Here is a 14270-nt window from a genome sequence, read left to right as displayed (position 1 = left end):
TCTGAACTCTCTCTTTCCTCACAGTGAACTGCAGAGAATCAGGCTCTGAACTCTCTCTTTCCTCACAGTGAACTGCAGAGAATCAGACTCTGAACTCTCTCTTTCCTCACAGTGAACTCCAGAGAATCAGACTCTGAACTCTCTCTTTCCTCACAGTGAACTGCAGAGAATCAGACTCTGAACTCTCTCTTTCCTCACAGTGAACTGCAGAGAATCAGGCTCTGAACTCTCTCTTTCCTCACAGTGAACTCCAGATCCTCTACTTCCAGTAAATATGACCCGGAAATCCTCAAAGCCGAGATCGCCACGGCCAAAAGTCGAGTGAGTCCTTTTCTTTATGCACGTTCAGTGCGTGTTCAGAGTGTGTGTGTTCAGAGTGTGTGTTCAGAGTGTGTGTTCAGAGTGTGTGTTCAGAGTGTGTGTTCAGAGTGTGTGTTCAGAGTGTGTGTTCAGAGTGTGTGTTCAGAGAGTGTGTTCAGAGAGTGTGTTCAGAGAGTGTGTTCAGAGAGTGTGTTCAGAGAGTGTGTGCGTGTTCAGAGTGTGCGTGTTCAGAGTGTGCGTGTTCAGAGTGTGCGTGTTCAGAGTGTGCGTGTTCAGAGTGTGCGTGTTCAGAGTGTGCGTGTTCAGAGTGTGCGTGTTCAGACTGTGCGTGTTCAGAGAGTGCGTGTTCAGAGAGTGCGTGTTCAGAGAGTGCGTGTTCAGAGAGTGCGTGTTCAGAGAGTGCGTGTTCAGAGAGTGCGTGTTCAGAGAGTGCGTGTTCAGAGAGTGCGTGTTGAGAGTGTGCGTGTTCAGAGTGTGCGTGTTCAGAGTGTGCGTGTTCAGAGAGTGCGTGTTCAGAGAGTGCGTGTTCAGAGAGTGCGTGTTCAGAGAGTGCGTGTTCAGAGAGTGCGTGTTCAGAGAGTGCGTGTTCAGAGAGTGCGTGTTCAGAGTGTGCGTGTTCAGAGTGTGCGTGTTCAGAGTGTGCGTGTTCAGAGTGTGCGTGTTCAGAGTGTGCGTGGTCAGAGTGTGCGTGGTCAGAGTGTGCGTGGTCAGAGAGTGCGTGGTCAGAGAGTGCGTGGTCAGAGAGTGCGTGGTCAGAGAGTGCGTGGTCAGAGAGTGCGTGTTCAGAGAGTGCGTGTTCAGAGAGTGCGTGTTCAGAGAGTGCGTGCGTTCTGACTGTCAGTGATAGAGTTGTTGTGTGTTTCAGGTAAATAAGCTGAAGCGGGACTTGGCCTGTATGAAGCAGGAGCTGCAGTTTAAAGAACAAGGCTTCGAAACCCTCAAAGAGTAAGTAAAGACTGTGTTCAGTCTCAGAGTAAAGACTGTGTTCAGTCTCAGAGTAATGACTGTGTTCAGTCTCAGAGTAATGACTGTGTTCAGTCTCAGAATAATGACTGTGTTCAGTCTCAGAGTAATGACTGTGTTCAGTCTCAGAGTAATGACTGTGTTCAGTCTCAGAGTAATGACTGTGTTCAGTCTCAGAGTAATGACTGTGTTCAGTCTCAGAGTAATGACTCTTCAGTCTCAGAGTAATGACTCTTCAGTCTCAGAGTAATGACTGTGTTCAGTCTCAGAGTAATGACTGTTCAGTCTCAGAGTAAAGACTGTGTTCAGTCTCAGAATAATGACTGTGTTCAGTCTCAGAATAATGACTGTGTTCAGTCTCAGAGTAATGACTGTGTTCAGTCTCAGAGTAATGACTGTGTTCAGTCTCAGAATAATGACTGTGTTCAGTCTCAGAGTAATGACTGTGTTCAGTCTCAGAGTAATGACTGTGTTCAGTCTCAGAGTAATGACTGTGTTCAGTCTTAGAATAATGACTGTGTTCAGTCTCAGAGTAATGACTGTGTTCAGTCTCAGAGTAATGACTGTGTTCAGTCTCAGAGTAATGACTGTGTTCAGTCTCAGAGTAATGACTGTGTTCAGTCTCAGAGTAATGACTGTGTTCAGTCTCAGAGTAATGACTGTGTTCAGTCTCAGAGTAATGACTGTGTTCAGTCTCAGAGTAATGACTGTGTTCAGTCTCAGAGTAATCACTTTGTTCCATCGTTCCTATCTTTCCTATTGGTCCAAACGGTTCCCTCGTTCCTATGTTCCTATTGGTCCAAACGGTTCCCTCGTTCCTATGTTCCTATTGGTCCAAACGGTTCCCTCGTTCCTATGTTCCTATTGGTCCAAACGGTTCCCTCGTTCCTATTGGTCCAAACGGTTCCCTCGTTCCTATGTTCCTGTTGGTCCAAACGGTTCCCTCGTTCCTATGTTCCTATTGGTCCAAACGGTTCCCTCGTTCCTATGTTCCTATTGGTCCAAACGGTTCCCTCGTTCACATTCCACTCTGAGCCTTTTCGTATTTGTCGTGTTTGAAACACGCAGAGGCAGGAATGTGGATGAACCGCTCCGACATACGGCTTCCTCGGCCACGCCCACTGCACCTGCATCACAGAGCGGCGCCGTGACAACAGAGAGACGTTTGTGTGAGAGCAGCGTGGAGGTGGTTTCTGCTCTGTGAGACGAGCAGAGTTTTTAAATGCAAAAAGTCAAAACTATTTATTTTCATCAATAATGCATCTTATTTTTACATTTTCTCTATTTCAATCTTTATTCGGTGAAAAGGGCCTCTAATAAACCTCGATGTACAATAGAAATAATGGTTTTGCGGCTCAAATGGAGATGTTCCTTGCCTAGAATGTCCCTTGTGGGACATTCTAGGCACACATACACAAACACACATCTACATACACACACACATACCTACAAACACACATCTACATACACCTACACACACACACATACCTACAAACACACATCTACATACACCAACACACTCACATACCTACAAACACACATCTACATACACCCACACACACACACACACATACCTACAAACACACATCTACATACACCTACACACACACACACACACACACACATACCTACATACCTACAAACACACATCTACATACACCTACACACACACACACACACACACCATGTGTTTCCATGGAATCGCGCAGGCAACTTTCCACCGCTAGAAAGTGACGTACTGCGCCCCCTACAGATCGAACGACTCATTGAGTCAAGTTTATATATTAAAAATACTGCTAAAAAATTATCGCCTTTAGGTTTGTAATTTCACTTCCTGTTTGAATATCGAAGGAAACGGGCGTTTATCAGGACTCGCAAAAGAACTAAACTATTATTTTGTTTTGGGTGAAAAAGCTCTATTGTCTGATAATAAAACCGAGAGAGCACTTTTCCGCTCATCGAAAATTGAGACTGAAATGTTGTCACCGTGACAACACTTGGAGAAGTTTTGACGTGGTTGGGCCGCGGCGTGAGCGACCACAAACCTCCTGCTCCGTCTGTCACTATTGTCCTTCCAGATCGTGGTGACATCACGTGAACCCGGCCTGTTCCTCATTCCATGTTGTTTTGAGCCTGGTTTCTGGCCCCGTCCCTCTCTCTCTTTCATTTGAAACCCCGCCCCTCGCACTCCCGTGCCGACCGGAGGAATGCGGCGTGACTGGTTCATTCAGAGAGAGCGTGTGTGTGGACATGAGAGCGAGCGCCGGAGCCTCTGGTGGCTTCGCACGGAAGTACAAGTACAAGAGTACAAAAGTACAGGGTACAAGTACAGATACAAAAGTACAAGTACAAGAGTACAGGGTACAAGTACAGATAGAAAAGTACAAGTACAAAAGTACAGGCTACAAGTACAGATAGAAAAGTACAAGTACAGGGTACAAGTACATGCACAAAAGTACAAGGTACAAGTACAGATACAAAAGTACAGGGTACAAGTACAGATACAAAAGTACAGATACAAAAGTACAGATACAAAAGTACAGATACAAAAGTACAGATACAAAAGTACATTCACAGGGGCACAATGGCACACAAATAAAAGTACAGATACAGGGGCAAAAATGTATTGAAAAGTAAATGTATGACATGAACAAATCTACTTCAGTAAAAGTTTTGAAGTACCTGTTTCACATACTGAAATGTTTTGTCAGTAAATCATCAAACATCATGGTTTTGCCTTCAGCTCAAAATTTGGAACATTCTGATGGACTATTTTAAAGGGTCTTTAACTAATGAACATGAACAATACAGACTTTTATCGATGCACGACAGAAAACGGTGGAGTTTGTTCCTCCAGCGTCTGAATCTGCTGCAAACAAAGCATTTGAGATGAATCTTGATGTAAAACACTGTCATCGTCAGCGCTGCCTCGGATCTGTGACTGATTCTGTGCAGCGTCTACCACTAAACACTAAAGTCCTAAGACTAAAGGCCCTTTTACAGTTCACTGGAGTGATGTCACAATATTATTCCCCCAATTTTTCAAGCACTTAGGAAAAAAGTTGATGTTCAACAATTTTTATACAATATTTGATTCTTTTTTTCAGTTCTATTATTCGTTCATTATTTTCTATATTTTTTAATTGCATTATTTTTTATTATTATTACCATTAATATTATTTTTACCACCATTATTATTATTTAAAATATCTGCATAACGCTAAATAAAAGTTCTAATCATCTTTTTATTTGATAAAATTATAAAATAAATAATAAAAAAACAAATTATGTTAAAATATCATCTCGCTTGCGCTATCCTAGCAACATTAAGTCCGTTTATTATTTAAATTTGTTTTATTTTGTCATTTACTATGCCTCAAAATTAGCATTAGCGTTAGCATTGACACAAGGAGACCTTCCTTTCTTTCTTTTTTTTTTTTTTTTTTTTTTTTTAATTTTCAAAAGTTTGAAACATAAAACAAATAACCGCCAGAACAGAATCAGAGAGCAAAACTAGGAATATTAACAGGAATAAAAAGTAAACGACAAACGACAAAAGAAACAAATATACGGAATAATAATGTCTCACGACGGTCTAACGGAACGAGAAGTATGGTATTTATTCCATGTAGCGTGAGTTTTGAGGGAGTTTACTTCCGGGTCCAGCCTCTTCAACACTCCCCGATATTATTTAGCGTGAAGCGGCGTGTGTCCTGCTTGGTCTTAAATATGTCAGGAGCACAAAGGTCGTTTTCGTACGTATTGCGAGGTTTAGGTTTGTGGTTATGCAAACATTAGATTCTGTTCAATCAAATCGATCAAAACGTATGAAAAGAGCACATTTGAGACGGCCAAAGCTCAAAGTTCCAAACAGCATCCGACAAGAGGGCAGAAATACAGCAAGATGCCCGCTCCAACTTGTCCAGGAGCGTTAGCATTTGGGAAAAGACGCGCAGTTGACGGTTATTTTGGTCATCAATTATTATCCTTTCAATGAATCGATTCGTTGTTGAGAGAACGCAAAAGGCCGGCGGATACGAGCTGAACCGAGGACGCCTCGATGGAGGTTATTTGCAGATGAAAACGCAACAGTTACACATTTTCCACGCCGTTTTGTTGTGTTTCAAGCGCCATCTCGATCTCCAGAATCGATCGCCGTTGCAGCCGTAACGAACTGCTAAACGAGCCCAAGAGTTCCGCTCATTTCAGAACGTGTTTCGTAGATGTCTGGAAATGAGCGGTGGCAGTCTGTTTTTCCCTCAACGCGCAAGAGTTGTCGTTCACGGCGGACGTTCCGTGACCTAAACGTTCGCAGCCTTCGTGATTCAACAGCGGCACCGACTGCGACTCCGATGGCGGCGGTCTACGGTGCGGCCCTCATGTTCTCTTGTCCTCTTGGTTTCAGGATTGACCAGAAAGTGTCCAGTACTTCGTGCGGGTACAAGCTGCAGGAGGCCCAGGCCATTCTGAGTGAAGTGCGCTCCATTCGAGACGCCATCAGCTCCGGAGAGAAGGAGAAGCAGGAGCTCATGCAGGTAACGCCTCGGAGGCCCAAACTGTTCCTCGCTCGTGAGCATTTTGCACTCCCACCGGGGTTCTTGTTCTGTGTCATATTTATGGAAGTTAGAGATCATTTGTCAGGTTGGACGACACATTTCACTAAAGCATAAGGTAGAAAGGCAAGTTTATTTGTTGAAGAGCTGTATGAGGCCTGTCATCAGGGAAACAGAGATCTGACTCGTCTGCATAATTGTGATACTTTTTAGCTGCGTATCAGCTGACTTATGGCAGCATGTAGAGGTTGAACAGAAGGGGTCCCAGGACTGACCCTTGGGGCACTCAAAGGTCAGGAGCATGTGGTCTGACTTCCAGATAGGACCTTAAACAGTTTAGGGCTGTACCAGTGATGCCCACCTAGTCCTCTAGTCTCTGTAAGAGGATCCCATGATCTACAGTGTCAAAAGCAGTGCTCAGATCTAACAGAATTAAGACTGAGGCTTTGCCCGTGTCAGTGTTCAGGCGGAAGTCATTTGTCACCTGGACAACAGCAGTCTCAGTGCTGTGATGAGGTCTAAAGCCTAGTTCACAAGTTAGACGCCTGTACATTTGAAGACAAACGCCCCGGACGCATGTCCCTAAGATACACTCAGCAGCAGACGTGCGTCTGAGTCGTCCTGCACATGCTCAGTGGAGGAGTTGTGCTGTGTTGCTTTTCTCGTGGTGTAAATGGAGTTTAATGGCGGACCATGGCTTTGGTTTAGTCCAAAAGCGGAGGCGATGGGCTCCGGGTCTTGTCTGGGACCTTGTCAGTTACAGGTGCAAAGTGAGTCTCTGAGGTTTTAGGGTTATTTTTTACATTGTGGGATTTATAGCATTTTTAATGCCCTGAACTTTGTCATTAAAGAATAATGCAAACTCATTACACTTGGATGTTGAAATTAGTTCTAACGGCAGCTGAGCTGGAGAGTTTGTTCATCTTTTTACTGTGGCAAACAGGACACGCCAGTTGTTACTGCAGCTTCCAATTATTTCAGAAAAATCCCTTTCCCTAGTTCTACATGAACATAACATAAACCAGCCTCCTGTTGGTGCCACAGTACTTAATCCCTAAGAATTTACATGAAGCACTTTGTTTGGGAGGTGAACAGTGCTTTGCGTACATTCAAATCCATCCCAACAGCATGAGTTTATCTGCAGTGGCTCCACACGGAACGCCAACATCACCTGTCCATCACTATGGCGAGCACTACTTTTATTGTCATTTTGTGTGCAGCTTTTGAAATCCTTTTTGGGAAATACCATTATATTTCTGAGAGAAAGACCTGGAAGGAGGCTCAGACCTATTGTAGAACCAAGTACACAGACTTGGCCTACGTGGAAAATAAAACTGATTGGGAGTTTCTTCTAAATGCTGGTGAACTCGATGACGGATTATTCGCTTGCGGATGGATTGGGCTTTACAGAGATCCTCACAACTCATTGATTTGGAGGTGGTCTGGAGCAGGACTGATGACCTTCAAAAACTGGAGGAGTGGCCAACCAGATAACTATAATGGCATCGAAAACAGAGGAAGTGTTGATGCTGAAACAACATGGAACGATTTACCAGGAAATAAATCAGCACCGTTTTTCTGCATTGACGTTCCTGTGGTGAAGATGAAGATGAAGATGACGTGGGAGAAGGCTCTGGAGTACTGCATGAAGTATGATAAAGACCTTGGTGGTCCAAACACATACATAAAGTCTGCTGTGGGTGGGATTCTGGCTGCAGGAGTTGAGCGGGTGTGGATTGGACTGCGTTTCCTTGGAGACCAGTGGCAGTGGGTCAGTGGCGCTCCTCTGTGGTTTCAAACACAACAGGCCCTGAGTCAGTGTCCCGTCCAGGATCGTTGTGGAGCATTAGACTCAGAGGGTCAGATAATAAGCTGGGACTGTGCAGAGGAACTCTACTTCATCTGCGAGTGAAGAGCTGATGCTGATGATGAAGTGTCTCCAAAGAATGAGTTGAATTGAAAATATATAAATATTGATTTCAGTAGTTATTTTTCAGGTTTCATTCATGGATGAAGGATATGAAGTTTTACAACTGATTTATTCATTTATATTTATTCATATTTATGGCTGGTGAATGTTATCTTCTGCACAAAGTGATACTGAGGTGTCTAGTTATTTTTACTGCGTGACTGCTTTGTTTGTTTCTTTTGCGCAAATGTGAGGTTTAAATGTCATGAATCATCAGTTGACAAGGCAAACAATGTACTGTTAAAAGTAAATAAAAGAGTCTTTCATTTAATTTTATTTCATTTTATATATTTATACAGGGACAAACACAGGACACTAAAACACAGGTAAAGCATTCAATAAAATGAACCAATACATAAAAACACATTTACACAATATGAGATAAAACTATATTAAAACAAGTGCATTGGCGCTGCAGGTCGTCCTTGACCAGTTCTTTAAAATCATTAAAAGGCATAAAATGATTTAGTTTCAAAAGTCTGTGTGTTTTGTTCCACATAATTGTGATAGGACGCATCAGCTGACCTAACGGCAGCATGTAGAGGTTGAACAGAAGAGGTCCCAGGACTGACCCTTGGGGCACTCACAGGTCAGGGGCATGTGGTCTCTGACACAGCTACCAATTTCAACAAAGTACTTCCTGCTATGATCATGTTTAAAATTTTACTAATAATCTTGCCTGTTTTTCCCCAGTTTGACAATTTCGGAGATATTTCGACTCGTGCGTTCTGGTTGGACAAGGAATTCCTGTCATTTTCAAACATTATTTTTCTAATTATCTTCACAAATTGACTGATGTAAAACTTTGATGCGTATTTACCACAAGTTCTATCCCACGTTGACGCGTTGAGGGTGACGCGTGCCTGTGGTTATGACGCGGTCTTGCCTCCACCGCCCGTCAGTTTGGAGATTCGCGGAAAGGAGATAGTCTGTAATATAGCTAAACACTGCGGGAATCAATCAAAAAACACTGGGTACATAGATACATAGTATGAAGCCCAAATAGCAATGTAAGAAGGTTAAAAGCTCTGAAAAGTCGATTTTGCATGTTATGGGACCTTTAAATGTTGTGAGTGAGGGAGTGGCGGACAGGTTGGGGGAGGGAGTTCCAGAGTCGCGGTGCTGTTCGGGAGAATGCTCTGTCACCAAAAGTTTTGAGTCGGGATGTTGGTGCAGCCAGGGTGAGAGTGGAGGAGGAGCGGGGGATGAGGAGGTCAGACAGGTAGGGGGGGGGGCTAGGTGGTGAAGAGCTTTGAAGGTGAGGAGGAGTATTTTGAAGTGTATGCGCTGCTTGATGGGGAGCCAGTGGAGAGAGCGGAGAACGGGAGTGATGTGTTCACGGGACCGGGTGTGGGTGAGGAGGCGGGCAGCAGAGTTTTGGACCATTTGGAGTCTGTGGAGGGAATGGGAGGAGATGCCAGTGAGGAGGGAATTGCAATAATCGAGGCGGGAGGAGATGAAGGCGTGGATGAGGGATTCAGCATTTTGGCGATGCGGCAGAGGTGGAAATATGAGGTCTTGACGATGTGGCTGACATGGGGAGTGAAGGAGAGGGTGGGGTCCATGATGACACCGAGGTTAGGTACGAGGGTGGAGGGGGTGATGGTCGAGGTATCGATGGTGAGTGAAAAGGGACCAGTTTAATTGAGAGTGGATTTGGTGCCAATGAGGAGGAGCTCCAATGTACGCAGCTGCAGGTGAGCGATAGGTGCGTTTTATGATTGATACGTGGCAGGACAAATGATTTATCCACGCCACGAGGAAATATAATAAAAAAATTGCTGAAAAAAAAACGTCCATTCCACTTTTTAAAGGACACATTTTCTGCATTATTTGTGCTTTTTTGTTTGTAAATAATGTTTGTCCTGAAAACCACACGTGACATCCTCAGGCGCTCCCTCATCAGGATTAGTGTTAGCGCTCCATCTACTTGAAGCAGAGGGAACTACCATTGGGGGAAATACACAAAAGCTAGCTCGCCCCGACACGCTAATGTGAGCGCACAGTTGTGATGAAGGCGAATTGAGTCAGAAACGCTCAGAACGAGTCTCTGATGATTCATGGAGTTAAAAACAGCACGGGAGAAATCTGGGACATTTGAGTGTTTTTGTGAGGCTCGGAGAAGAGGAGCTTGTAAACGACGTGACTGAAACAAGCGTGACTGAAGCTGAACACAACTGCAGCTGTGTGTTTTTGAGAGAAAAAGTCGATTCTACGACTATGAAGTTGGTGAATTATGTATGATTTGATGTAAATATACTGCAAATTTGACGTTTTCTCCCTTTTAACCCTTTTCTCACTGTTTCCTCATCAAAAAACCAGCTGGACTTGTATTTAGCTTCAGTCACACTATTTTTCCTTAACCTGTTACCATCCACCTATTTCGCCCTGTGCACAATGGTTGGACATAGCCAAATGGCATTGCTTATTAAAAGAGGATCTTATGTTCCACATGCAAGTGTGATGCATCATTAGAAAGCTTAGGCCTTCTAGTTTCTGTAGATGTGTAGATGAACACTATCAGGGCTTCAGAACTTACACTACAGAAGCCCAAACATAAACAAAACATCCTTTTTTAGTCTCGCCTGAATACTGTCAATTTGTAATGGTCCTGAGCAAGACATACTTCATTGTGTGCATATGCTGTTCACTGTACATGATGTTTATCTTGTTGACAACAACTGTGTAAAGTTTCAGATCTCTAGGAACAGGCATTTTGGTTCTGTTGACCTTTTTGTATCTGGAAGTATATTCGGAACAAGTGATCCAAATATGTACCAACTGTGCCAAACTGCTTTATTACAATTTTAGCTCCTCTATGATCATAAAACATACATTTTGATGTTTTGTAGGCCACTAATACCTATTATAAATGCTAAAAACAATATATGTGAAAATGTGTAAATATGAGTTTACCCATGAACTTCCCATATAGAGGTTAAAAAAAAATATATATATATAATTTTATTTTATTTTTGTATTGGTATAATAATACATATATCTAACAAAATGCACATCCAAAAGGCTAATAAAATCAGAAAACGTTATGCGCAAAATCCTGCCGAGAAATCTGGCTCTTTACAGCCTTACCTGAGCCTTACGCACGATAATACAGAAGATTCTGTGTCAATAAGGCCTTTGTCCCGCCCCTCTTTCGAAAGCTATTCTTATTGACTAGAATAATGTGTCATTCAAGGTCTGCTACGTCGCTAGCATACGGCGCTATTTAGCTGTAAACAGAGGAAACATTTGTTTTGCGGAGGCTGTAGCAAACAAACCCGTGGACAGAAAAATTGGTGGACGGTCTCATTCTGTAGCTAACAGTCTGAAGAAAAGAAGGATACCCAATATTTTATAGGTCAAATAGGTCATTTGTTATGGACCTCGTCCGGCGAGAAACGAAAAAAAGTTTGTTTACTTGACAATATCTCGAAATCGGAAAACTTCAGAAAAAATACAAGTGGATATTGTTTTTCAATGATTCCTTACGGACAGACTGAGTACAAGGATGTACAGAATTAAAGCCGTTTCGTCCGTCATAAACAGCAAACAGGACATGCGTTTGTAAAAGTTGAGACTTTCTCACAAACTATTGGCAATTGCTTCTTGGGGCATATTATCCAATGTAAATCAATGACATATTCGTTTTGTTGAGAAAATAAGCTTTAAAATGATGTATGGCTTGCTGGTTTTGACCACGGAAATAAAAGTGATGATGTAAGAGAATATTTGAGGTATAGAAAATGCTCGCCGGCGGACAGGTGGGTGGTAACAGGTTTTAAGCCTGTTTACGAGGTCCTCTCAAAAACGCTCCGTTTCAACTTTCTCACATCTGGAGGTCGCCTGGGCACAGTTTTTAAGTCCATAAATCATCCCAATCGCGAGAGAAAGTAACATGCTTTTCAATAGATAAATGATTTGTAATTGTAACACTCGAGACGCCAAAAGCGACTCGAGAGCAGGTTCAAAGGACAAGAACGACACAAATAACGCCTCGTACGCATCCTTTAAAAGCTCGGAAAGGTTGTAACAAAAGCGTGTGTGTCCCGTCCCCTCCTGGCACGGTCAAAAGCCTTTTGTGTTCAGAGAAGTGTCGGCTTTCCGTTTTATTTTTAACCTGGCGATAAGGCGCATTCCACAGCCGTGCGGCGTCGTAAACTGGCGCGTTTAGATAAGACGCGGGGATTTCCTTCACTCTCACTCCAGGGCCGACCCGAGCGACACATGATCACGCGTCGCCAAACCCAAGTGGAGCTGCAAAACGCCGACAAAATAAAATGGCATTGGCAACAGAGGCGATGTGAACCTTCAATCGAAACCTTTTCCCTCACGTTTTTGTGTTTGGTGTGTTTTGTGTGTTCGCTGATGTTTCGTGTGTTCCGTGTCCCCAGTGTCTCCGCTGACGTTGCGCGTATTTCGTGTTTCGCTGATGTTTCATGTGTTTCGTGCGTGTTTGGCTGACGTAGCGTGTCCCGTGTCCTCCTCAGAAACTGGCGGTCCTGAAGGACGGCTTCAGACTGGACTCCGGCTCGCAGCAGGAGCTCTGGGGAAGCTCGCCCTCGCTCTACGGGTCAGAGCTGTCCATCAACCGCCTGTACTCCGACGCCGGGTCACAGACTGACGTCCCGCCAGAGGTCAGGCCCTGTTCTAAATAAAACCTCAGGGTTAAAGACCTCCTCAGATGACATGTTTAAGAAACAATTCAAGCAATAACGATAAAATAATCAAAAGATATGAATGAAAAAGAATAAACAAAGCCCTTTATTTTAGGAACAGAGGGAGGTTTATGTCACTGTAAAACCTTTTAAAACATGTGTTCCAGATCATTTTGTCTTTTGAAAAAAGGCAGTGTTTTGTTTCTTCTTCTTGTGCTGTCTATGTATGTATATATATATATATATATATATATATATATATATATATATATATATATATATATATATATATATATATATATATATATATATATATATATATATATATATATATATATATATATATATATATATATATATATATATATATATATATATATATATAACTTTTGAAATGGTTAATTGCATGTTGCACTTTTTAAAAATGTAATTATCTAAATTCATAATTCATTACTTCTAATTATTAAACGATGAAACACATGATTTAGAAAAAATATATAAAATAAATAATAATCCTAATTTAAAAAAATAATAATATATATATATTTAATTTAAAACAATTAATTACTTTGACTAATACATACATGGCCCACTAAATACAATGGAAATACTGGTGTTTTCAGGTTTATTTTGTATTTTCAGTCAGTCAGTTTTTCTTTCGATGTGTCAACGTTATTCAGTTCTAGTTTGATTTTGAGTTTTTGTGTAAATGTGAGGAGGGGGAGGGTATTTCTTGATTGTTATGTTCATTTTTGTAATATTTGATTGTGATGTGAATAATCGGCCTTAATCCGTGATCAGTTTGTTTTCTACGTTTGTGTTTCCAGATTCTGACCAACAACAACAAACTGGCAGAGAAAGTCCGTCTGAGTCTAGAATATGAAGAAGCCAAAAGAAGGTATTACACACACACACACACACACACACACACACACACACACACACACACACACACACACACACACACACACACACACCATGTATTATTTAGTACTGTATTTGCTGCTTTTCTACTCTCTTTGCTCTGAAACTTCTTCCCTTTGGACAAATACAACGTTTGAATCACATTCTTTGCGTGGATTTCTGGTTTTGAAAGTAAATTGTCATTATTTTCTCGTAGAAATGTTTTAGTATGACCAGTTTTAAGGCACGACGGCCACTAATGACCGCAGCGTGATTGATTTTAAAGTAAATATTGAAAACGCAGCAAGTTTTATTCCTCATTTGACAGTTTATGAAAGATTTAGAAGAATGTTTGAAATGATTGACACGTTGGAAACACGCTTACACACTGAACCAGGGTACAGCACCAGTGAGTGAATGACCTTTACGTTTGACCTTCAGAATCGCAAACATCGAGGTGCAGATCGCGAAGCTGGACAGCGAGGCGTGGCCCGGTTTGTTGGACCCGGAGCGCGACCGTCTGATTCTGATCAACGAGAAGGAGGAGCTTCTAAAGGAGTTGCAGTACGTTCGGCCGCGAGCGCGACTCCAGCCCAACGACGCCGAGAAGCTGGAGACGCAGAAGAAACACCTGGAGCGGGACCTGCAGGCGGCCCGGGACAACCAGAGCAAGGCCCTGACCGAGAGGTGAGCGCCCCTGTCCCGAGAAGTGAGTGCCCGTGTCGCGAGAGCAAGGCCCTGACCGAGAAGTGAGCGCCGCCCCTGTCCCGAGAGCAAGGCCCTGACCGAGAAGTGAGTGCCCGTGTCGCGAGAGCAAGGCCCTGACCGAGAGGTGAGCGCCCCTGTCCCGAGAGCAAGTCCCTGACCGAGAGGTGAGCGCCCCTGTCCCGAGAGCAAGTCCCTGAC

At 43.0% G+C, this 14270-nt stretch overlaps 1 protein-coding gene across 1 annotated transcript in view; it reads left to right on the top strand.

Moving 5' to 3' along the window:
• Positions 1-14270, top strand: part of wwc1 (WW and C2 domain containing 1) — a 62644-nt gene that overhangs the window by 16187 nt on the left and 32187 nt on the right. Inside the window, exons 4-9 of the mRNA XM_072445998.1 lie at positions 245-321; positions 1187-1266; positions 5690-5819; positions 12294-12440; positions 13289-13359; positions 13806-14051. Coding sequence (XP_072302099.1) covers positions 245-321; positions 1187-1266; positions 5690-5819; positions 12294-12440; positions 13289-13359; positions 13806-14051 — 751 coding nt within the window. The remainder of the gene's footprint in view (positions 1-244; positions 322-1186; positions 1267-5689; positions 5820-12293; positions 12441-13288; positions 13360-13805; positions 14052-14270) is intronic.

Source organism: Eucyclogobius newberryi, unplaced genomic scaffold, assembly GCF_026437365.1.
Source record: "Eucyclogobius newberryi isolate DKJ021-1_F unplaced genomic scaffold, fEucNew1.0.hap1 SCAF_15, whole genome shotgun sequence".
Lineage (NCBI taxonomy): Eukaryota > Metazoa > Chordata > Actinopteri > Gobiiformes > Gobiidae > Eucyclogobius > Eucyclogobius newberryi.
Note: the sequence above shows the minus strand (reverse complement) of the source record. Positions and strands in the feature narration are given on the sequence as shown.